Below are 24,569 nucleotides of genomic sequence, written 5' to 3'. Positions count from 1 at the left end.
TATATGGATATATAATTTTTACAAAACAATTTTAGCTTCATAATATCAGCTACAGTCTATTTGGTACATATCATGTGCCAGGCCTGTCCTAAGCACTTTATATAAAGTACCTCATTTAATCCTCACACCAACCCTGAAGATAAGTATTATATGCCTGTTCTACAAATAATAAAACTAAATTTCAGAGAAGTAAGAAGTCGCCTGATATGTGTATGAGCTGGGATTCAAACCTGGGTCTGAACATCCAATCCTACTGTGAAGTGAGGAGTTTTATTCTTTCTCACCCAAAATCACACGAGGATATATGGTGTTTCTCTTTAGACATGAAGATGAAAATTGATCGATGTACATGAAAACATAAACTGTTCTGGAAAGCCTCTCAAAAAGAGCCCGCAGGACTGCCTGCAGACAGGGACAGAGGTGAATATTTTAGCTGTGCGTGTTATGTGGAAACAGCATTATTTGGCACAGAGCAGTATGAAGACTAAAGGCACAGGAATGGACTCAATCCAAAGGGTTTATTTACTAAAGCACAAAAAAAAAACCCAAATTTTAAAACCCTCATATGCTTAAGTCTCACATGTAGGAGCCTCTAGGTCATGGACTTAGACATTAGCTTTAGATGTTGAGGGAACTCCTAAGATATAAATTGTCTAACTGGGTACCTGGGAACCTGTGAGACAGGCTTCCCCAAGAAGGCTCCCAGGACTAGTCCCGAGGGAAATTAGAAATGGTGCACACTCCGATGACATGGTCCCCGAGTCCACCAGGACATGCTCGGGTGTGCAGGCACAGCCCCGCAGCCCAGAGCAAGGTCAGGTAAGTCAGTGCTTCTCCAGTTCCCTGACAGTCCACGTCTAGTTGTTTCTTCCTGTTTCCCTACCTACATGCTGACAAGAGGGATTTTCTGTTCTCTTTACTGTTTATACAGAACCTCCCACCCTGGCACCAGGTTACTTTACCAGAAACAACTCCAGAAAGGTTAGGGGTAGGAGGAAAAAACTGGACTAAACTCAGTATAAACCAGTTTAAAGCAGAAGCTCACTCCTACCTTTAACCTATGATTGACATATGGCTGAAAAATTAACCAGTTTCTGCTCCTGCCTCCTTCTCTGTGAAATGGAAAAGGCACTGTTTTGTGAAAATGTTTTAAGTAATCCTCAGTAAACTAACTTGAAATAATGTCTGTTTTCCATTACACGTGTACATGATAAACAATGATGACTGACTTCTCGTTTAGGCAGGATTTTTCCAATGTTATTTTCAATGATTTTGCTGGTGAACTCACAGGAATATACCTCGGTAGGAAAATGCTTTAGATAAGTGTCTCCAATTCTACCATCACTCCCTGAGGTTTTTTTCCCCTAGATACTGATAGAGAAAAAAATAGCAAAATCTACTTCAGCCACAGTGGGTTGGGCAGATGGAAGCACCAGGGGACCCCAACAGAAGCAAGTTTGCATGAGTCTATTCTGTTAAAGTGTCCTTTTGGCCCTATGTAAAGCAAAACAGATTCTCAGTTATGAAATGAGGAAGGAATAACCAGAACTAACTCAACACCATCAACCCTGTGCCTTTAATCCCATGTCAGCCTGTGTTATCCCCACTGTACCTTACTCATCCTTTTGTGTATCGTTAATTAGCGTTTGCCTAAAGGCGACGGTGATTCCAGGCAAGGGAAATAACTAAAATTCTATACACTATACACTTTCCCAATACATACTACGTGATTCGTAAAAATGATAACAGCAGTCATAACGAAAAGTGGTAACACGGTTTTCCAAAAAAAACTTGCAGTTCTCCCTCCACCCCTCTTCTTTCCCTACTCACCCCCATGGGAGTCCATCTGCTGCAGAAAATATGAGGCATTAGGACCAGAGAGCCCTTTCCTGCTATTTGCTTGAGAAACAAAGCCTTCCCTCCTCCCAAGTTGAAAGAAATAAAGGAGTCTGAACTAATCAAAACCCGCAAGCCTGCTGGTGGAGCTTCAGCTTGTCAGTGATGCAACTCAGCGGAGAGAGTAACGGCTTCGAGCTTTGCGGAAAATGAGAGAGGGAGAGAAACAGAGACAGAAACACAAAGAGAAAGAAAGAAAGGCATTAACCTGGCCAGGAGTCAAACACGTGCAGGGGCCCGAACGCTGAGAAGAGTATCTGGCAAACGTGGGATCCAATGGGGTGTGTGCCTCCATGGACATACGTCTTTGAGGGGGGACAATGTTTCCAGTTCGTATGTCACGGTGGACCGAGAAGTTTATTTTCTTATGCACGGGACTCATACGGGCAGGTAAGGGCCTTTAACTTTTCTCTACTTGTCAGTTTGTAGTCTTCACGAATACTTTCTGGCTCTCTGTGATGAATTCTCCAGGACAGAGGGGCAGCCAGGTCATTTATCACACACACTCCCACCATGGGCCACACACTTCTGGGGTGTCTTTGGAACAAAGAATTGTGAGCACTGGGCTGCCAGGCTGCCAGTGACAGCGGCATGCATTATGCTTCACGGAAAGGCTGTTTCCTTCTTGAGTTAGCCACTCAGAGGCCATGCATTGCCTTTTAAGACTCTTCCAGGCCTCACTGCTCTTCCAATGACTAGTTTCTGACTCAGATCCTAAGTTTGCAGGTGCTCTTTCTTGAAATTGACTAGCTTGGATTCCTGGGACTTACAAGCCTTTAGGAATGGAGGGTTGTGCCATCAATTTGGTTTATAGGCAGATGTTAGGAAAAGAAAGGAACATAAGCAGAGGAAGGCCTGGCATAAGACCCTCAGGAAAAGGCCCGAGTTATGAGACAGTGCCCACCAAATGGGATACAATTCAGCAGGACACTAACTGAGTGGCATTAAATGCCATGTTAAAAGTTGCCATCTCTGGCGGATTTTCAGTCTCTTGGCTTAAAATGTTCCAGTGTTTGATAACCCCATAATTCAGAAGATTTAATTTGCCTGTTGTCATTCCCTTGCCCACATGCCTCTAATAGAGAGTTACTGTGACTATGGATGAGACAGGCTCAGCCCATCCCACTCCCCCCACCGACCCCTGCGCGGGGATGGATTTTTAGTTAAAGCGCGGTCTTTACCTGAAATGCGCCTAGGCACATCGGTGATGGCGGGAAGCCCAGTGCCCCGTGTGGAAGACAGCGGGGTGGTAGAGTGGATGGACGGGGACGTCATCTGGCTCAGGTAGGAGGGGTAAGACTGGTCATAGGACCACGGCGGGGAAGACTGTGCCTGCCTGGGGTCTGGGAAAAAGAAGAAGAAAAATCTTTAGTATAGCAACCATTGCCGACTTAGAAACATGTAATCCAAAACTTAGACAGGAAAAAGCAGAAAAAGAGAGAGAGGATAAAAAATGGCTTATATATGTAAGATATATAAGGAATGGCTATTGACCTCTTATAACCCCATCCTTGCCGGCCTTGAATAGTACAAAGCTTTCTAGACTTTGAGTCTTAATGAAAGCAACAAAATGGGTGATGCATAAGGACTATTTGTCTTTCTCTTCTAAATATTTCTATTTGGAAAGTCTAACAGTCATTTCAAAAACAATCTGCTTTGGTTATCTTTACAAAGGGGAATTATATTTATTTTTCATATTCTCTAAAATTCCTCCAGTGAGCATGGATTACTTTTTTTTTTAAGCTAGAATACTTTCTGAACAATTAACTTGGTTAAGGAATATGCAGACTGTGTCTTTCACTGCTGCATATCCAGCTACTTACTATCTTTCAGGCATGCTTTTTGGTTTTAAAGTGAACGATTCCATAATTTCATCTCAGGGCACTTTCTTTCCAGGCAGGTCAATGGAATGGCCCTTTCTAGCATGGGGTGAAGGGAATAAGGGCAGGAATGAGAATGTAGGGGCAGATGAACAGGAAGGAGGGGAATCAGTTACGTTACTCTCAGGCTAAAACTAAACCAGAAAATAACCCGGAAGAAAAAGACAAAATTTAATTTCAAAGTCAACTACCATTAAGAACTGACAAGCTTCATCACCCGCCGATTTCAATGTCAAGTACAAGAGTTTCTGACAGTAAGAAAATGGCCCAAAACAGGAGTGCGGGAAAACATTTTTAATCCTATTAGAATCAGTTTGAAAGATGTCACATGTCTGGAATTTGGCCTAGTGTCACCTACAGTCACTATAATAATAAAAGTAATGGGCAGTCAATTGGTTAGGGTTAATTACTGAACATTGACAATATTTTTTGATGTATCTCTAGGAGTTTCTTGGAAGTACAAACTCAAGGCCACATAGATTTCTTAAAAGACCTTCTGCTTACATACAGAAAAAAAAAAAAAAGGTAAATGTGCTGTATGTTTCCCAAGCAAAAAAAGTATGTATTTCAAACTCTTTGGCTCTTACTTGAGGGCCAATCAAACAAAATCATAAGCAAATTTCTCTTAACACATGTGTTAATTCTAATTTTTAAATTATGTTACTTTTTAAAATTCTAATAGACCAGGCTGTTCACAAGAATAGCTTGGTATCTTAGAATATGCATGGACCTTGGAATATCCAGAATTAGGTTCAAGTTTTGAGACTTCTACTTTCTGTGTAACCTTGGCTTAATTACTCAGTCACTCTGAGCCTCAGTTTCCATCTGTAAAAAGGAGGAAGGAGGAGCAGCAATAATACCTGAATCATAAGCATGTGAAAATTACATGAGAAAACTAGCATAGAAGGCAGTTAATAGGCATTAATTCATATATATATATATATATATTCTGGGTGGCACAGGGATAGTTCCATGTTTCAAACATATCTGAACTGGAGTTAATACATTTGGAATCGGTTTCAAATCATCCCCACACATCACCTATTACTTTCTGAAAAAGTTTAATTTTCAAAAACCATTAATATACTTGAACAGTTAATTCAGGTTTATCTCTAAAAGTAAAAATGAGTATAATAAGATGTGAGTTTTTGAGCTGATTCCTCTGTTAAAACCTCTCGGTTTTTCTATACCGTCAAAGCAGTTTAGTTCAGCTATTTCTTGTTTATTTGTTCAATTCAGAAACAATTTATTTAAAGGCTTTCTAAATAGGACATACTTCCTTGAGTTAAAATAATTAAACGCATCTGGACATGTATCTGATGTTTACTGACATTGACAGATATATAGAAAAATGTCATCCAATTCAATTTTAAGGAACATTTACCTGAGTTTGAGTTGAAATAAAAGAGTAGTACTATAAATGGTTAACAAACTTTTCCTTCAGACATCTAAATGATACTTGATCATTAAAGGACTTCTGTGCCTTAAAATTCTCAAGGCTGAGATTGTAGAGATTGGCAACAATTCAAATCTGAGTGACTGGTCCTTGTTATGTATCTGATATTGACATACTTCCTTGCCTTACACCATTAATGTAATTCGCTATTCAGAGAAACGGTAAATGATCTTCAGATGGAAAAAGATTCATTCCTTACAGCACAGAAAAGCAATCTCATGAGGGCAAGGCCTTCTCTCAAGCAACATTTTCAAAAGACAAAAAGGTTGAGAATCACATAGCTAAATAAGTTGGGTACACAGGACTCAAATTTGGATTTGGGTTCCCATCTAACTTCACCAGATGACTTCCTGAGCAAGTAGTCTAACGTACACCATTCCTCTCCTACAACAAGTCATCTGTCTAGGGCTCCCTGCCTAAAAATGAGAACAAATACAAAGAAATGTAAAAAAAAAATGAGTAAGTGGAATTAGGGTACTCAACTTGAATGTATGATACAGTCTTACAGTTCTCCTTGTGCAGAAAGGTGACTCAGTCCAGTGGGAGACAAGTGGGCTTTCTAGTGAGAGGGTCTGAGTTGGAGTGCCAGCTCTGCTACTGATAAGCTGTATGACCTCATCTGGGTTAGCTAACTCTGAATCTCAGTTTCCTCATCTGGAAAATGAGGCAGCATACACAGAAAACTGAATACAGCGAAGTGGTCATGCATCCTGGCTGTGCAGAAAAGCCTAGGCTCCAATGATACCTCCCTGCTGTGCTGAGCAAATCACTTAAATTTTTAGGCCTCAGTGGTTCATCTATAAAATAAGTAATGATACTTACTAGGATTTTTGTGAGCATTACATGAACTAGGCTATATCTAATATGGTACCTGGCACTCTTAGCACATATTAAGTATATAACCAATGCAAGTGCTATCTATACAATGAGCATTATAATAACTACTAACATTTTTGAAAAAAGAAATGAGATAATGCAAGTAAAAGCATTTTGATAACCATAAAATGCTATAGGAAACCTGTTTTGACTCTCTTTAGGAGCTCACATGGTAAAGGCCTGCCTGGCCTTGTAACCTGGGCTGTGTTTCTCAGTGTTACTGAGCTTTAAGTTCCTCATCTGCAAAATGAAGATGATAATACCACCTCAAAGAGTTGACTCCTCAGAGTGAAGATTAAATAATATGCAGTAAATGGCAAATCATCATCATTATCAAAAATAAATATTAAAATATGGCTCTATGCCATCTAGAGTAGGGTAGGGTTTGTCTCATGTTGTTATTCTTAATGACTTCCAAAATCAGATTCAGCATAATGAAGTACAATGCCTGGAACACAATACTCAATAAACAACTACTGAATGAACCTCCCAGGGTGGCGTGAGTGAATAATAAAATATTAAAATTAAGTCATAATTAGTAATTCTCTAATTTTCCCTTTGACTATCAAAGAGGTTTATTTCAGCGAGGTTTTAGGTTTTACATCATGACTACTAGAAAATTCTATTAAAGGATAGTTTTGCTTTTAGTGGAGGCCTTTCCAGATATCCAAGATGAGGAAAAATAACTTCTCACTATCCCTAAACAAGTGAAAAGATTTATCTTTTTTGTTTCTCAAAGGATAGGCTAGAGTCAAGCCAGTCTCTTTCAAGGTCAGTGTCCTGAGTCTATGACATGGCTTAAAGAGAGAAAGAGTTACTAAAGAAAAATAAAATATAAGAACTGCCATATGAGGTTCACTAGATCTGGTATAAAATTTTTTAAAAAAGGATAGCAACCTTTAAAAAAAAAAAAGAAAGCAATGGTCTCCAAACACCCCCATGCCTTCTCTAACACCCTGAGTGAGTGAGTGAATACCAATCCAAGCTCCAACATTTCTGGACAGTGTGATTGGACAAATTATATGACATATCTAAGATTAAAGTTTCCTCATCTATAAAATGGGAGTAAATAAGAATACTTCCCTCATAAAGTTGTCTGATGATTAAATGAGATAATATAAAGAGTTTAGCAGATGGAAAGACCCCAATAGATGTTTTTCACAGTTAAAGACTCTACTTTTACTGAACCTTCATTCTGTATTTGTTTCTAGCCCTTGACCTCTTTTTCTGGCAGAGTACAATTTTTAGGAGAGCTTCCTGTAGTGTGTAGTTCACAATTTGGAGCATATATGACTGTGTTAGTCATGTTGATATGTTTTTACGATGGCTTAACCTTAATCATGTTTCTTCTTAAATTTTAGTTTCTTCCCAGAGAAATACTAATTTTCTAAGTGTATTTTCAAATACCGTGTACTTTAACCTTTTCAATCTTTTAGTGAGGAAAAGAATAGCTGTAAAATATCTTCACTTCCTAAATGCTCAGTCACCAAGAAAATAAAATCCTGTCATAAATACATGATTACAACATATTTGCTTTCTTATGGACAACTTTAGTGCTGATAGTAGAGGAAAGTCACCTTAACCTGATCTCATAAACAATTTCTGAACTCAACTTCCTGAAGAAACCTGAGATTTCTGAGATTTACTCTCAAATTGGATGAGTCAGAACAGGTGATAGATGTTTCTTAGGCATCACCAGTCAATCCTAAAATTACTGATAGGAAAGATACAAGGCCTAGCTCTAGGACAAACCTACTGATAAACCACTGACAAACGAGAAACTGTCTTTATCTCAGCCTCAGGTCCCACAGAGCAAGGATAATTCATCCATCACTCTGCCCACCCACGGTTGCATTGGATGGGTGTCTTTTCGAGTCTGCACGGAGGGAAGAGCCATGTCCTAACACTCCAGCATAAACACAAATGTCCTTGACTTTTAATCATGGCCTTGAGGTGACTCCCTGGCTGACTGCAATTACAGGTCAGCGAGGGCGTCACCTCAAGGCCATAAACTACCTACAAGTTTTCAGGGGCTAACTCAACGCTATCTCACAGAAAGTTTAAAAAAAATGAAAACCATTGCCAGGCACAGTGTCTCAGGCCTGGAATCCCAGCACTTTGGAAGACCAAGGTGGGCAGATCACTTGAGCCCAGAAGTTGGAGACCAGCCTGGGTAACAAGCTTTTGCAGAGATGGTGAAACCCCGCCTCTACAAAAAAATACAAAAAGTATCCAGATGTGGTGACACACCTTTGGTCCCAGCTACTCCAGAGGCTGAGCTGGGAGGATCACTTGAGCCTGGGGAGCATTGAGTCGTGCCATGCATTCCAGTCTGGGTGACAGAGTGAGACCTTGTCTCAACAACAACGACAACAAACCTGTTGTTGAACTTTAAATATGTTTATGTTTTTTAAAAAACGATAATTCATTCTTTTTATATGGCAATCTTCAGAAACAGTATCATTTTAGTTACTATATTAGAGAAATTCAACAAACTGACATACGTTTTTATATGAATATGACATATAAACAACCCTGTGGTGTTGGGTTTTTATGCACACACTCGAGTGCTTGGGAAATCTGAAGCATTAAATACCACAAGAGCATTTAAAGAAGACTCCACTCCCACTTTTCACCAACTTCTCTCCTGCCACCTAAAATGAGGGTCTTAGAGGGAAGTGGTAACCAAATCTGCACTGTAACAAACTTGAGAGAGAAAATCAGGTCTTTCCTATCTGATGGGTCTGCTGTACTCACAGGCAGGATGTGATTAATCAAAATGACCACATGCGAGAAAAAAGAACGAAGCAGAGCACCGGGGCTGCTCCTGCAGACCATGAGGATAAACCCAGGGAGAAAGGGGTCCCCAGGGCTGAGAAAGCACGCTAAGAACCACCACCAGGAATAAAGGGAAGGCTATTTATTGGACCCCTCAAATCTGCAACAACACACTGTCAGAAGCCATCATGGTTTCCTCTGTGAGAATAAACCAAATCTAGCTATTAAGAATTCAGGTTAATTTCCCATTTTCTGTCTGAGTTAGAAGCCGTTGAAAGCCACAAAAAGGAACCAGTCATCTGACATAAGGAATCCCTTCAGCATTTGTTCCAACCAAGGCAAAGTCTGTCACTAGCATGGAATTGGGTTTTTAAAAACGCTCTAAAGATGGAAAGGAACCATGGAGCACCAACGTCAGAGCCGATTTTATAAGTTCTCCTTCTAGGGTGCTGTTCCTTCAGCTTAGACTTTCTAGAGAGTGGTTGCATCTGCTTTTCATTCTATAAACCACAAAACATAAAAGTACAGAAGGCAACCGTACCCAGGGGGTGCTCAAAAATGCTAATTGGGAGTGGTTCATATGCCTCGAGTTGTCTTTCATCAGGCAAAAATGGAGACAACCATTTATGTAAAACTGTGGAGATGAAGAAAGCAAACTGTCTTTTTTGAGCAGGACCACAGCTTCTGAAGTACAATCACCGGTACGGGGAACAAGAAGGGGTGGGTGTGCACTTCCTACAGTGATATATAAAGAGCCGTGGGCTCTAAGTCTCCAGACTTCCAAATAACTGAAAAGCCAAATTTCGCATCTGCATAATTGAACTCTGAACACTTGGAGTCATATTGAGAAGGGCGGAGAGCAGGCAAGAAAAAAAAGGCACCCCACAAAAATAAACTGACTCTGGGAAAACATGTCCAATTCTCTTTTGAATGAGTACATTTCAGTGGGGGCAGCAGAGCAGGCAGGGAGCTTTCTGAAAGCCCCAAGGTACGCTGGAAACAAGGCAGCTGCATTAGCAAGGCTCCTTTTGTAAACACTTTGGTTAAACATGTGTGGGTGTGAAGGAGGATCTGCTTTCCTAGGAATCAATCGCTCACAATAAGGCACACCAGGGGCAGGGTGCTGAACTTCATGCAGACGGGAGGAAACAAGTCAACGGGAGCAGAACCTGAACCCGCACGCAAAAGGCTACTTCCTACAAGTCAACAGGAGCAAAGCCTGAACCTGCACACAAAAGGCTATTTCCTGTTCCTGCGGCCAGCAGGCTTCGTGTAACAAGACACCGCCACAGCTAGTGATTCTGCTAAAGCCGTCTGCAGTGAGTACCTGCCCTGTTGGGGCAGCAGGGTGCAATCAAAGATCCCCACAATCCCACCCTTTATTCTCCACCCATTTTCCCCCTAATCAGTACTCAGATCAGCCTGCATAAACCTCAAATATTTCTTGAGAAAACTGGGGTGTTGAAAATGATGTACAGAGTCTACTAGCTTAGAACTATGCATCTTAATTGCAGGGGCAATCATCTTAACGCAGAGGGGCAGATTTACCATTTTCTATCTGAAACTATTTCTGTCATTACTGTCATTCAAAATACAGATATACTCACACTCACACATACACACATTCATACATACAGAGATTCCCATTTCAAAACAATCTACACTAAATACGAAATGTTAAATTCTATGTCTTTTCTAATAACCCTTTTAGCTAGACTGGAGTTTTAGAATGAGCTTTCTCCACTCACTTCTGGTTCTCTTGACTAATAGGAAACCATTTGAAAACAAATGGCGTCCTCCAAGCATAGGAAGAGCCCTGGACTGGAGGCTCTGGCACTAACTGCAGCCATAGACCAGTAATTTACAGTCTGTCTCACTGTTTTCACATGTAACATGGGAATGGGTGGCTTTTCGCGAAGATGTTTTCCAGCTAAAAAATGCTATGATGCTAACCACTCAGAAGCATGAGCTCCCATCCCTTGGTCTTTTCTGGAGACAGTAACTGCATCAGAAATGCTTGAAGCCATGCAAAGCTGACTCAGGATGGTTATGAAAGGTAGCTGGCAGCGCAGCACCTCCCATCACAGAGCATCTGGCTCATGTCTGCTGAGAAGCCCCGAGAGCAGGGTGTGGTCTCCCCCAACCAAGGGTCTTCTCCAACTGATCTGGTGGCTACCAGAATCATCTGGTAGGAGACAGACCTCAGTAACAGAGCCTAAAAATGCAATCTGAGGGGAAAAAAAGAAAAAAAAGCAGCAAACTGGTTAAAACTGGATGCTATGTAGGGTACACCAGGCATGACCATAGGTTATATTACAACACAAACAATGGGAGAAGAGAGAATTAGTAAACTTAGGAGACAATAAGCAGGGAAGAGAATGAAAAATGATATGTATAGCCTAAGATACCATATCCTGCAACAAAATGTTCAAAGAAAAACCAGAAGGAAGTTGCATCATTAAGACAATATGATGAGAGGCGCCTCCTGTTATCACCAACTTTTGCTGGATAGGGGTCATAACTGTCTTACAGAAAAGGAAGAGCATTTCTTTTTTTTTGAGACAGTCTCACTCTGTCGCCCAGGCTGGAGTGCAACAGCATGCTCTCAGCTCACCGCAACCTCCACCTCCTGGGTTCAAGCAATTCTCATGCCTCAGCCTCCCAAGTAGCTGGGATTACAGGTGCGCGCCACCACGCCCAGCTAAGTTTTGTATTTTTTTTAAGTAGAGACAGGGTTTCACCATGTTGGTCAGGCTGGTCTCGAACCCCTGACCTTGTGATCCACCCGCCTCATTGAACCCCTGACCTTGTGATCCACCCGCCTCAGCCTCCCAAAGTGCTGGGATTACAGGCGTGAGCCAACGTGCCCAGCTCATTTCTTCTTTTTCAAAAAATCTAATAGAAGAAGAAAGAGGCTATACCACATGTCACACTTGTCCTGGCCTCTAAGCCTTGGCATATCCTGAATCTCAAAGGTAAAGCCAGAAGAGGGAAGGAAACAAGAAACAAAATGGTGGGACAAGAACTTGAAATATTACTGAGATGTGATGCTGGTGAGGGAGGGTGACCCCTAATTTGAATCATAGCATTGAACTGGGTGCGGCAAATTCAGGTTCAAATCAGGCTGATGTCAACATCTAGGGAATTAGATACAGCAGTTGAGGTATTACAGAAGATCCCCAGGCATGGTGATACCTGTCCTCACATGGATGATTATATCCATTGTTCTAGTAATTGTCTCTTAAGCATTCATTCATTCAAAAAAAAAATGTATTGGGTATCTACAGTGGTATGGTGCTAGCCACTTGGGATATTTATGTTGAGTAAAAATAGACCTACTCCCTTTTCCTATGGAGTTTTATGACCTAATCCCTGGTCCCATGGAGTTTCACAGTTGGGTAGGAGAGACTGACATTAATCAAGTAATCATATAACTATGATAAGTGCTGAAAAAGAGATGTTCACGGTACCATAAGAATGTACAGTAGGGGAACTCCAACCACACTGAGCATCAGGGAAAGCTTCTCTAAGGTAGTAAAGATTAAGTCAAGACCTGGATGACAAGCAGAAGTCTAGAAGTTGAGTAGGGGACGATAAGAGGACTTTAGGCCTGTGTCCAGTTCCTGGGAAGAAGGCAGTCTCATTTTTTTTATGGACTTGATAGAAAGCCAGTGTGTCTGGAGCACTGTGGAAAAGGTTCAAAATAGTGTGAGATGAGAATGGAAAGCAGGCAGGGAGGAGCCAGGCTGTGCCTACCCTGCTGGGCCATGCTAGACATTTTACTCTTATCCTAAGTGCAAGAGGTCACCTTAGAAGGTGTTTAGGTATAAAGTGACAAAATCAGACATGCATTTTTAAAATTTCCCTCTGGCAGCATCACAACAGAAGCACAGCAGAAGTCCAGTCTAGGACCGGTCTAAGACCAGGAAAGGGTATGGAGAGAAAACAGCAGCTGGAATGGACACACAGGTGGGTCCAGGGGCTGCACTAAGTCTTCGGGGTCTTAGCTGCCTCCGCACGTCATCTGATCGTGGGGGTGAGCCTCCTGAGATGACCTCAGGCTGGATCAGGATGAGTTCTGGATGGGTAAGGTGAGCCTTGGATAACAGGCCTGCCTTGGGCCTACAGCTGAGAGTGATTTGGGCCGGCTCCACCTCATACCTTCTAATTCAGGAGTAGCGCCTGAGCGTCTGTACGTTTAACGAGCGCCCCAGGTAATATGATTACATAGCAAAGTTTGAGAACGATGGGCATAATTTTTATTAACAAAAGTTAGAAAGGAAAATTACCAAACCCTATTTTGATTTAATCTTCTCTATCAAGAAGGATGATCTTACATAGAAAGAGCAAAACAAACATGCATAAGAGGAAATTAAGGCCTAAGAGAAAGGAAGAGATAAGGGAGAGCAGTGTGCTGCTTTAGATGAATTCAAGTCTCCGTTCCAAGATAAATGATGTCCCACAACATGGCAAAAACGTACGTAACTAGTACTCAAGGGGCTGCTTCTTGACAGAGCAGGGTCTAAAAATTTCTTCCTTAAATTAAGTGAAATATATCTCCCTATAACTCCACTCATTACTAATGGTAGTTTTGCTCTCCGGGATTACTCTCTCCACATGAGAGCTGTTAAATTACTTGAAGATAATGCCTTTAAAGTTTATGACACAAAATATACTAGGTTTTACATTCCCTTATTCCATTTATCTTATTCTAAAAACAGCATTGCTATTGGTAAAATCTAAATTGCTGAAACTAAATTGTCTTGGAGGCACTGTTGGTGTTGACTTGCTTGCAGTCTACTAAAAACACTTTCAATAGAACTTTTCACACTTGATCCCACAGTGACTATCAGAAAGCAGAATGGGTTCACTAAAAAAGTGTCTCCTAGAATTACTAGAGCAATCAATTAGAAGGCAGCTCATCTGTCTATTGCATATCTGATCTCAGCAAGATATATGCCTTATCCTTAAGTGATTTAGAGCTAGTTAAAAGGCCTACCAGAAAGTGGTCATTACTATATAGATCATGGTCAGTTTAACAGAGGCAGATAGTGGCATAATCCAGGGCACAGTAGTCTTTCTGTCCAGCATCTTCACCAAAGTCTTGAAGGATTACAAGTGACCTTTCCAAGCTTCAAGGTGAGACAAAGTTGTGAGGAATCATCCAACCCAACAGAAGAAGAATCAGAACTATAAAATAACCCTACAGGATGGAAAGAGGAGGTGAAAGCAAGATGATAATATGAAATAAGAGCAAAAGCACAGTGCTGCATTTTGTCAACTACGTACAAGACAGACGGGGGCGCCTGCTCCAAGAGCAGAGTTTTTCATGGACTGAAAGCCGCAGTGTGATGGGATAACAAAAAGTTAACACAAACTTGGGATATATTAACAGAATATGAGTAGGCTCCTACGACCTGGTCAGGCATAGCTAGAGGACTGTGTTCTCAAGAGGCGGTGTCGGGCTGCAGCACTGGAGAAGACAGGGCAAGGTGTGGGACCTCCAACATCATATGAGGAATGGCTGAAGGAAGGCTAAGAGCACCCACCTACCTTCAGCCTCTCCAGATGACGCTCCTTCTCCTTCCCACCTGAACCAACACTCGGATTTCCCCAGATAGTCCCTCTTAACCTTCCCACTAGTCTGCTGCTCATTTTCCCTGTCAAGATGGGTCAAGTCCTCTTTGGAAGTTCTTCCACCTTTACTATAATCTACCAACCTGCAGGAGGTTTCCCCGCATAGGAAACTGGCTTAACATCTTTATACCCCTGTCTCGTACTGAGTCTTACCCAGTCCTAGGAGAGAGATGGACCCCCACAGCCTAGCCCACTCCTAGTCACAAAGTGTAACCACTGCAGGAGAGAATCACATAATCGTGCCATTGGCTCTTCCCATGATCTCTGCTCTCAATTGGGTCCTCAAAGATGCTCATCCAAAGTCATTTTCCATTCCCACCATTCACCCTGGCAACAGCTCCAGATGTTTTTCATTCTAAATCTTTCCCCCTACACCCTCACCCACTCCCAACCTAAAACCATCTGTCAGGTTTCATCTTCCTAAGACACAGATTTCCAATTTCACCTGCGAGGATTTCAGAAGTCTCTTAGGGCCTAGGTTTTCTTATTCACTATATGGCTCATAATCTGACTCTTCTGTTAAATCTTGTCTTTTAAAGTCTGTTAAAACCAATTGTTTTAAACCCTTAAAAAGCAAGTCTTCGTCACAATAAACAAAGCCCTGAAAAGAATCTGATGCCCATAACTGGGAGTAGTGCCATACAGTTCTATTCCTGAAATACTTTTGCATATATTAAAATGAAAACACTTTTTAGACTGATCATATTTATAATATATTATTGTTGCTACTAATACTGCATAGTCAATGTACACCAACTTTCTGTGTGAAGCCCCAAGCACCTCTCTATTATTTAATGTCAAAATGCATCACCAGGACATCCTTTGTACCAAGTGCATGCCTAACTTGCCCCTCTCCTGGGTTACCCTATAAGCTAATATTTCCTTCTATGTTAATCTCCTATTCTGATCTTTTTACCCACAGTCCATCATAAAAGGTAAAGCAGGGCAAAAATGTCCCTAAACAAATACTAAAGGGGACAGGTATGCATACATGTGGGTGTACACATATATGTACCTATACATATACACGTAAAACTAAAACTAAATATAAAGCTAAAAGAGAAAGATGATGTATTGAAAAAGAACAGAAGAATGAAATGAAGACTTCCTCTGCATGGAGATCTAAAGACAGACTAGAAATGGAACTGTTTCGGGGAAGAAGGATAAAACAAGGCATTACATAGGAGATGAACTCTTCCTTTCACAGCTAAGTATTAACTATACATCTTTAATTCCCAGTTAGGAGAAAATTACAAAGACAAGTTTTTGAAACAATAAGTTAATTTTTCCTGGAACATCACCCTCTCTACTTTTCTAAAAGCACAATAAAGTCAGATCATCTTCAGTTAATAAGGGAATGCCAACTGACAGAAATCCAAACAGAGCAGCTTTAAGAGGCTAATCTGTGGACACTGCTAACAGGCTAAGCAACAACATAACAGGTTGACCACCAACCCCTCACAGAGTCCTAGGGAGCTTCATTCTTTAAAGCCAGCATAGGCTGCACCTAAAGTCTACTCTTCCTCATAAGGTGGCCACCAGAGCAGAATAGATGTGAAGCTGTTTACACACAAGATTTGAGCCCTTTTTCAAAATAAGGATTGTGACTAGCAACCTCCTGTACAGAGATTCCCTGCTCACACATGTGCAAGGCAGCAGCAAATTTACCCAGCAGCCCCACCTGAAAGATCTCAAAGGAAGAAGACAGGGCAAGACTTCCCAGGAACTTCAGAAATTACAACTCTGCACCGCTAAAGTAAAAGAGAACCACTTCTAACAATCTGTCTTTGAGTGCGGTGACTTCAGTTCCTTGACACAAGTTGCCTCCAAGTGAGCAGGACCACAGCGGTTGTGAAGCCTGAGAATTCACTTGACCCCCACTCTCCTCCACACCCATACTGCTGGTACCCTGCCACCATTCTTCCTGCCCACCCCAACAGTCCCTGCGCCTCTTGTGGGTCCGTCCGCCCTCACACTCACAGCCACCGTCACCCCAGGCCCACTTTACCTCCCAACTTGTTTCACATTAAAGAATCATGTGGTCACTCAGCACTTGAACAGAACAGTAACTTGAGACACATGCAGCTCAGCTGAGCTTTCTGATTTCTGAAAGGATTACACTAGTCAATGTTTTGGGACAAGCACAGTGGAATCCTAGGACAGCCAAATATATACACTGCCTAATCCCAATGGCCTAATTGGCTGAGGTCCTCTTAATTTTTAAAGGAGCTCTGTTTTCTGAGGAAATACAGAATCAGGCTGAAGTTAGGTGCAAACCACTTCAGTCACAGTAACTGCTGCTAAGATTATCATTAGACAGGATGTCTGGCAGGTGGATTTTACCTTAAATACGTGCCTTCTATAATTGGAATTTAATCATTTAAATGATTATATTGCATTTTAAAGTATAATTTAGATATTCCTAATGCTAACTCCCTTTTATGAAAATACTCTAAGTATCCTAAATAATGTCCAATGGACAGAAGAAAAAGAAATTAGTCCTGCAGGACACATGTCACTTAGACTGTTGGCAACAAGCCCAACAGGAATGAAGGTGACTGCCTGCTAAGAATCTGGAACTCACAGTCAACTGGAATGGCTGAAGTGGCCTCCCGCAAGTCATTTCTCCAGAATCGGTTTCTCCCATCTGTAAAATATGTACTTCTAGAATTGTTTTAAGCCTTTGGTTTGTAAATGGTAAAGAACTGCATAAATGAAAGTGAGGTACAGAAATGGGAGGAAGCTGAGCCATGATAAAAGTACATTTCAGCTTCCCAAGAGTACTTGGTGGTAAGTACACAGGGCCATGGCGCTATGGAGATCTGCCTTTAATTTCTATATTTACCACTTATGAGTAGTAAGTGAGACTCTGGGTGGGTTATTCCACCTCTCTACCATCAGTTTCCATATTAATACCACCTATCTCAGAGAGCTCTTGTGAGGAACGTATGAGTTAAACTCATTAGAACAATGCCTGGCACATGGTAAGTATTTAATAAATGATAACTAATAGTAATTCAATCAAACAGACACTAGAAAAATACTAAGGCTAGGATAATCGTGGGTCACACTTCCTGAAGAAGTCCGTGACCCATTTATTCACTGATCACCAAAGCAAAAGTCACGTAGTAAGCACGTACTGTTTAAGACAATGGGGGACACAAAGATGAACAAAATATGGCCCTAGACTTTAAGAAGTCCAAAATCTGATGGAGGAGACAGACATGTGAACAGCAGTCATCAACACATGGAACAAGATATAATCGAGGGTTGTACGAGGTGGCAGGGGAGCCTGACTCGACTCTGCCTGGGTAGGTTGGAAGAGGCTCAGCAGAGGTGGCAGCATTTGATCTGAGTTTTGAAGAAACAATAAAAATCTGTTTGGAAAAACAAGATAAGGACAAGTGTCTAGGGAAAGACAAAAGCATGAAATATAGTAACACATTAATCTAAAATTTAAAAAAACAGTAGTGAAACTTCAAATGAATTGCTTTTCCATTACAAAGGAGAAAGTCACAATAAATAACATGATAGAATATCTAGCAGCCTATGCAGAAATGTCCAGAATCTACTCCTGGGTGAAGGGCAAATAAGAGTCCGAACCAAGGAAAAAAATGTCCCATCTACTTCCTTCTAGCATTTACATGCAGGGAAAATCAACTTCCATTGACTGCTTACAAGAACAACCAAGACTCAAAAGAATCAAGACTGCTTTTAAAGGAGAAAGTAAATCACGAAAGGGAACCCTGCAACCTAGGAAGAATCATGAGAAGGGAAATCCTTTGGGTATCTGCAGAGGTAGTTTTATGAGCCACTGTAGGCATGAGAATGCCCAGCCTCTTCTTTCTTAGCATCTTCTTTCCTCCACCTGACTGCTTCTCTGAGCTCCTCAGCCCCACTCCACCTTATCCTCCCTGAGTCTTCCCCACATCAGTAAATGTGCTCTACCATCCTTCAATTGCCCAGGCCAAAACTCTGAAGTCCTATTTTCCCCTCACCATCAGTGAGACTTGTGAACTCCCTATTTAAAAAATGAGAGTATTTAGGGCCAGGCACGGTGGCTCACACCTGTAATCCCAGCACTTTGGGAGGCCGAGGCAGGTGGATTTCTTAAGGCTAAGAGTTCGAGACCAGCCTGGCCAACATGGTGAAACCTCGTCTGTACTAAAAGTATAAAAACTAGCCAGGCATGGCAGAGGGTGCCTGTAATCCCACTACTCAGGAGGCTGAGGCACGAGAATCACTTAAACCTGGGAGGTAGAGGTTGCAGTGAGCCAAGATCATGCCACTGCACTCCAGCCTGGTTAATAGAGCAAGACTCAGTCTCAAAAAAATAAAAGAGAGTATTCAGAATCCTTCCATGTCCTTCCATCCCAATTGCTATGACCATTAACTGTCTTGGGCTACTGCAGCATCTTCCTTAACATAATTCTGCTTCATTCTTTAGCCCCTCGTAGTCCCCTCACACAGCATCCAAACAGGTTTTATTTATGCATGTAAGTGACATAACGTCATTCCCTTGCTTCACATCCCCCACCACACTAGCACCCCACTGCAATCAGAACTAAACCTAAGAAACTATTGTGGCCCCCACTAAGACTCCCCATAATCTAGCCTTTGCATGAGTTTTCTACTGCCTTAAATGTCAGTCCTCACAGATCTTCAAAGCTTTTCAAAGGACCCTTTCTCAACTTTCCAATCAAAATTAGCCCCTTCCCTCCCCAAGTTGTTCTCTATCAATTATCCTATTTCATTTTCTCACCAGCATTTATTATTATCAGAGATTGTCCTGTATGTATACATATTTAACTATTTATTGACTACATCTGACACTAAAATATAAGCTCCTTGTGAGCAGAAGCTGTGTCTCTCTCACTCACTTGCATCAGTGCCTGGCAGACAGTAAGCACTCATTAAGTATTTTTTGAATAAATGAATAACAGAATAGCAGCACATTCCCCCACCCTAAAAGTAGATGAATGTCCCAATCCACCAAACCCAAGGCCCCGAATCAGCATTATATTTTAGGTGTAGCTGACCCATCTAGAGGATAACAAGTTTAAAGCTATCTTAAGTGATATCTCCTTACATCATATCCTTAGTCTACTGCTATCACCGCTTTCTGAATCAAAAGAAGTGAACATTTGTGACAGACTGGTGTTTCCTGGCCCCTAGAGACAAGCAGCAGATGTCTGAATGATAAGAAGAGGTCTAGAGGAAGCACCTTCCCCAGGAAGCTGTGGGGAGGCCCTGGGCCTTCAGCTGAATATCAGCCATTAAAGACTTGCAGCAAGTATCACCATCAGACTGGCACTGCAAAGACACCAGGAAGGGAATATAGAATCAGACTGAAGTCAGGTGGGAACCACTTCAGTCAGGTTCTAGCCACTACATGGCTACAACTTTTGGCCCTCGGAATTGCAAGAGACATGGGAGAAGGCTAACATGAAATGCTAAATGCTTGTAACTTCTTCAATTCATGGTTGTGAATTTCATTTCACTCTTCTAGCAGTTTAAAGACGTCTTCTGCCTTTTATGTTGGCAAGTAGGAGAACCAGAAGGGACTATATGACCATGATGATTATCTACAGTTGTGGGGTAAGAGCTTGAGATATCAAGAGTGGCAAGCCAATCAGTGAGAGGTAACTGGGCCCTTCCTGTTACAAATGTCTTGTCCAAAGGATTACATGAACTAAAATGCAGATATGGCATATTGCAAAGAAGTTACAAAATCCATTACAGGCAAGAATTTAAATTTAATCATGCAATTACATTGACCCTAAACTGGAATAAAACTGAATGGTTTAACTATGTAAATATTTTGTTGAAATGTGATGTAAGCTGCTGTCCATCACTGAGGAACAATGACACCCCAGGACAGGAAATCAGAAAGAAGAGTTAATGCTACTAAGGTGGACATGATATCCTCTCAACCCTTCTTGTACTGATTTCCTCTCATCTGAACTTTCAATAAGTCACATTTAATGAGAAACTGTCACTGGGCTAGTCACAAAAGAAAACAAATCCCTGTAATAAATCCCTCAAAGAATTTACAGTCCAGCAGGGTAGAAAAGGTGAATACACGGTGTCCTTAAAATAAGGCAATCTTAACTAAAGCTTAGAGGGTGGATACACCACCTTTGGATGAAGGTTCCAGAACCTCTTTTCCTGAAGAAGACAACATAGTGGGCTTGCAGGGTGGGTGGACTCTTGTCAGCAGACAGCAATACTGTAGATGGGCTAGCTGAGTAAAGGGGTGCAGAGAGAAGCATGTGTACTCAGGAATGGTATTACAGCTGGGGCACAGGATGTGGTGTGCCAGGGCTGGGGAGGATAACTATCTCTTCAACTAGAACTCAAGAGCAGCGCTTTTCTCTCTCTCCATATTACCTAAGACCCCACTTGTTCCATGTGGTAGGCCCCAAATCATACTTATTGAATAAACAAGGATATCAATCCAGAGATTAAAAAATTAAATCTATTCAATTCATTTTCACGTTGCTGCTGTTCCAGATGTTCCTGGGTTTTCCTTTAAAAATTGGGTCACAGTAGAACACTGCACCCCCTTGGTTATAGACAGATACAGGCATTATGTCACTCACGATATGAAAACATTTCAAGAAAGCTCACGTGGTCAAGAGTGGATAGGGGTGACAAGTACATATGCGGACATCTAGAAATTTTGAAAGTTTCAAAAAGTTGTTGGGTCCAATACCTACTGGATGTTGAAAAAGAAAAAGACTAGTCTATAAATCAATTCTATTACTACTATAACCCCAAAATGAAGGGAACTAATACTCATAAAAATTCCAAGAAGCTACCAGTACCTAGAACGTCACTTGTTTTGTATTTTCGTTTTCAGAAATGTATCCAGTGGATGTGTTCTCTGCCCTGCCAGTAACTGGCTGTGCAACTACAGACAAGAAGCTTAACTTCCTGAGCCCCCCAACAGGGAAAACGGTGAAGAGAAGCTGACAACAGGAGGAGGGCCAGGCCTGCAGAGGTGGCCACACTCCCCATCTGCTCAGATGCACTTGTGGTACAGGCAAGCCCCACACCTCCTCGGAGCCTCACTCTCTGCACACGTATCTGCTAGCAGGGGATGCTGCAAAAACATAGACCTTCTTCATAATTTTCCCAGCCATTGGTTTCACGATATCTAAGGTACCTTTAGGTTCTAAAATGTCCTCTAGATCTATCTTATGATCTCATCTTTAGATTTCAAGACAAAGCCTTGAGAGAAGCAACTTCTTAAGTGACTCTAGCAACACGCAGGCTCCAAAGGCCATTTCTAAAGCATTAGTCATTAACAGCATAAATAGCAAACAGTTAAAGATTAGAATACAGAAATTAAACATTTAAAAAGCCAGTGGTTGCCAAATCATAGAACATATGTTTATATATATTTTTTTATTAGTCATCGTAAATCCATTACAAATCATATATAAACAGGTATATATACACATATACTTCTACAAACACACACACACACACACACGCACACACACAGTTTAAAGATTACTATAAAGACAAAAAGGAAAGCTATTATGTGCCTTAATGAATAGTCTATTACTTTATTTTTTTACATATATTTAGGGGGTATAAATACGGATTTCTTACATGCATATAGTGCATAGAGGTGAAGTCTGGGCTTTTAGTGTACCCATCACCCAAACAGCAATCATTGTGCCCAATGGGTAATTTTTCAACTCTCACCACACCTCCCACTCTCCCATCTTTTGTAGTCTCCAACTCCAGCACCCATAGCTACAAGCTTCAAATTCACAACTTAGTGTGAATTTTAACCTTGTATTTTTATCAAAGACTGGCTGTGTCTCGTGAACACATTTACCTTTTAACTCCCACATATCAATGTTTAAAGTTTTATATCATCTAAAACATGGCCATTCTTCAAAGAGCAATAATGTTCTTCCTTAATGCAGATGTCTGCTTATCTTTAGTGTTTAGATATTTGATTTTTATAATTCCATATTTTTTAAAAAATACACACTCATGCAAACTCATACATTCACACTAAAATACATACATTCACAGAAAGTGAAACCTGCTCTAGGTAACTATCCAAGAATACACTTATATAATATGGGCAGGAGAGAAGGAGAGCTAGGTCATTTCGTTTATAAACAATTATGTTTTGAGACCATTAAGAACATTCAAGCCTAACCACTATAGACAAAAATCTAACCATAAAAACGATCCCTGTCAAGGGTTTATTATACATTTTGTTTTGACTTACTTTCCCTCTATTCTAGTCCACCTCTACCAATGATAGCAACTAGATGACATGTAAACTTCCTTTCAGCTCTCAATAATTTTATCTGCAAATTAAAGATTTATAATAATTAATACACTCTCTTGTCATCGTGACCTTAAAGCTTTCAAACTAGTCATTAAATAAAATCTGTTTTTGCACAAATGAGGCAAAAAGAAAAGAGTTGGGGATCTCAATGCACTATGTGAATGATTAGTCGGTAATGTAATGCCGATGTTAATTTCTCAGAAGAAAGGTAAAGTAAGTAGCTGACTAGAATTTATAAAGAGAAATGTCGAATGAGGAACCAGAGCTAAATGTGAATCAGAAGTGAATTCTGTATGCCCGATGAGCCACTCATTGACCTTGCCTTATAACTACCAATCAAGGCTTCCTGTTTGCCCTGGGCAATTTTCAAGCAGACTTAATGAAATAGTTATACATGTAAGAAATGTAAGCCCAAATCTGAGACGGTAACACTAATTTTCTAATAGTAAAGGTGTGATGTTATCCCCTGCACCACCTGGATACAATAGAGAAACTTATAACAAACATTCTCCCAAAGTGCATTATTACCATTCCACCAGGGTACAGACTGACATTGCTGCAGAGTAGAGCATTCTTAGAAATATAACCCAAAATTTTATCCCCAAGTTATTGAATGTTAAAATTTTTTAACAAAAAAAGAAGAAATCAATGTCTTCAAGTCTTAATTCTTTAATAATAAGCCACTTCACAGCTCCAGGAGTTTTGAAGAGAACACATCTCCTCTGGTAGCCCCTCACCCCCAGCCTGCCGGCATCTATGCAAGTGAAACCTATGAATCTGTCTTACCTGTAATCTGACTCTGTCCTTGTGGATTAAAAGGACTTGGTGCAGAGTTCAGGGAGGGCCGTGGGTTCTGAGGCGGGACACCTACTCTCATACTGGGATGAGGAATGCGCCCTAAATCACTGAGGCGGTCAGAGAACAAACTAGGTTTAGAGTCATCAAGCTTCTGTCTGTGCCCTGGAAATAGCAAATCATAAAATAAAAGCATATTAATTAGCTGAACAATTGACCATGCTAAATAGATATGTGAACATACAAACTGGGAGTTTAAGCCAAGGAATTATCAATACTAATATATAATGACATGTCTACACAATGCCTTCCATTTCAAATTGCTTTATAAGCAGTAACTGGTGGCCAGCATTCCTAGCTCTGTTTCATAAATGGAGAGCTGAGGTCTCAGAGGACAACTTGGAGTCAAGCATCAGTAGAGAGGCCGGATACTAGGCGCCTTCTCTGGCCCTCTCAGTGAAAAAACAGGAGAGGTGTGTACTGGGGGTATTTGCTTGTTTCAAGATGGAGGAAAACCCCTCTGAAAGTTCAGAGAGTCCAAGTGTGTAAGCCACAATGTCACAAAGCTGGAGCAGAGACACAGACAAACACATTTGTCAAAAAGAAATTTCCACAATGACCATAGTGACTTTTCTTTAATGTTACAACTACTCTTTTCTGGAAATTAAAACTCAAACCTAAACCCCTTTTAGAAATAGAAAAACAGAAATGTAAGCAGGGAAACTCAAATTCTCAAGAGGAATCTGGATATTTTGTGATATGCCAAAGCTGGAAAGCATATAATAAACTCTGTTAAATCAGAGAGAATGCTTTCTTATTTTAAATCCACTACTGTGGTTTTAGAAAAGAAGCTGAAATATACTCTTTGAGTAAACATGTGACTGTGACAATCCATTATTTGGAGGAAAAAAAAAAAACTTTCTATCGCTCT

The 24,569-nt window shown here is 40.9% G+C and overlaps 1 protein-coding gene across 5 annotated transcripts in view; it reads right to left on the bottom strand.

The window, feature by feature from the left end:
* RUNX2 (RUNX family transcription factor 2) overlaps positions 1 to 24,569 on the bottom strand; it is a 221,621-nt gene that overhangs the window by 35,140 nt on the left and 161,912 nt on the right. For 3 of the 5 annotated variants that reach the window (XM_032299786.1, XM_032299785.1, XM_032299787.1), the window contains exons 6-7: positions 23,630 to 23,803; positions 3,078 to 3,239 (exon numbers count right to left, since the gene is read on the bottom strand). In XM_032299786.1, coding sequence (XP_032155677.1) covers positions 3,078 to 3,239; positions 23,630 to 23,803 — 336 coding nt within the window. Of the gene's footprint in view, positions 1 to 1,549; positions 2,035 to 3,077; positions 3,240 to 23,629; positions 23,804 to 24,569 lie in introns of those variants that run through there. The other 2 variants (XM_032299790.1, XM_032299789.1) reach the window with 2 other exon arrangements.

This window comes from Sapajus apella, unplaced genomic scaffold (assembly GCF_009761245.1).
Source record: "Sapajus apella isolate SASKATOON/1434 unplaced genomic scaffold, GSC_monkey_1.0 scaffold41, whole genome shotgun sequence".
NCBI lineage: Eukaryota > Metazoa > Chordata > Mammalia > Primates > Cebidae > Sapajus > Sapajus apella.
This window is presented reverse-complemented; position numbering and strand designations above follow the sequence as displayed.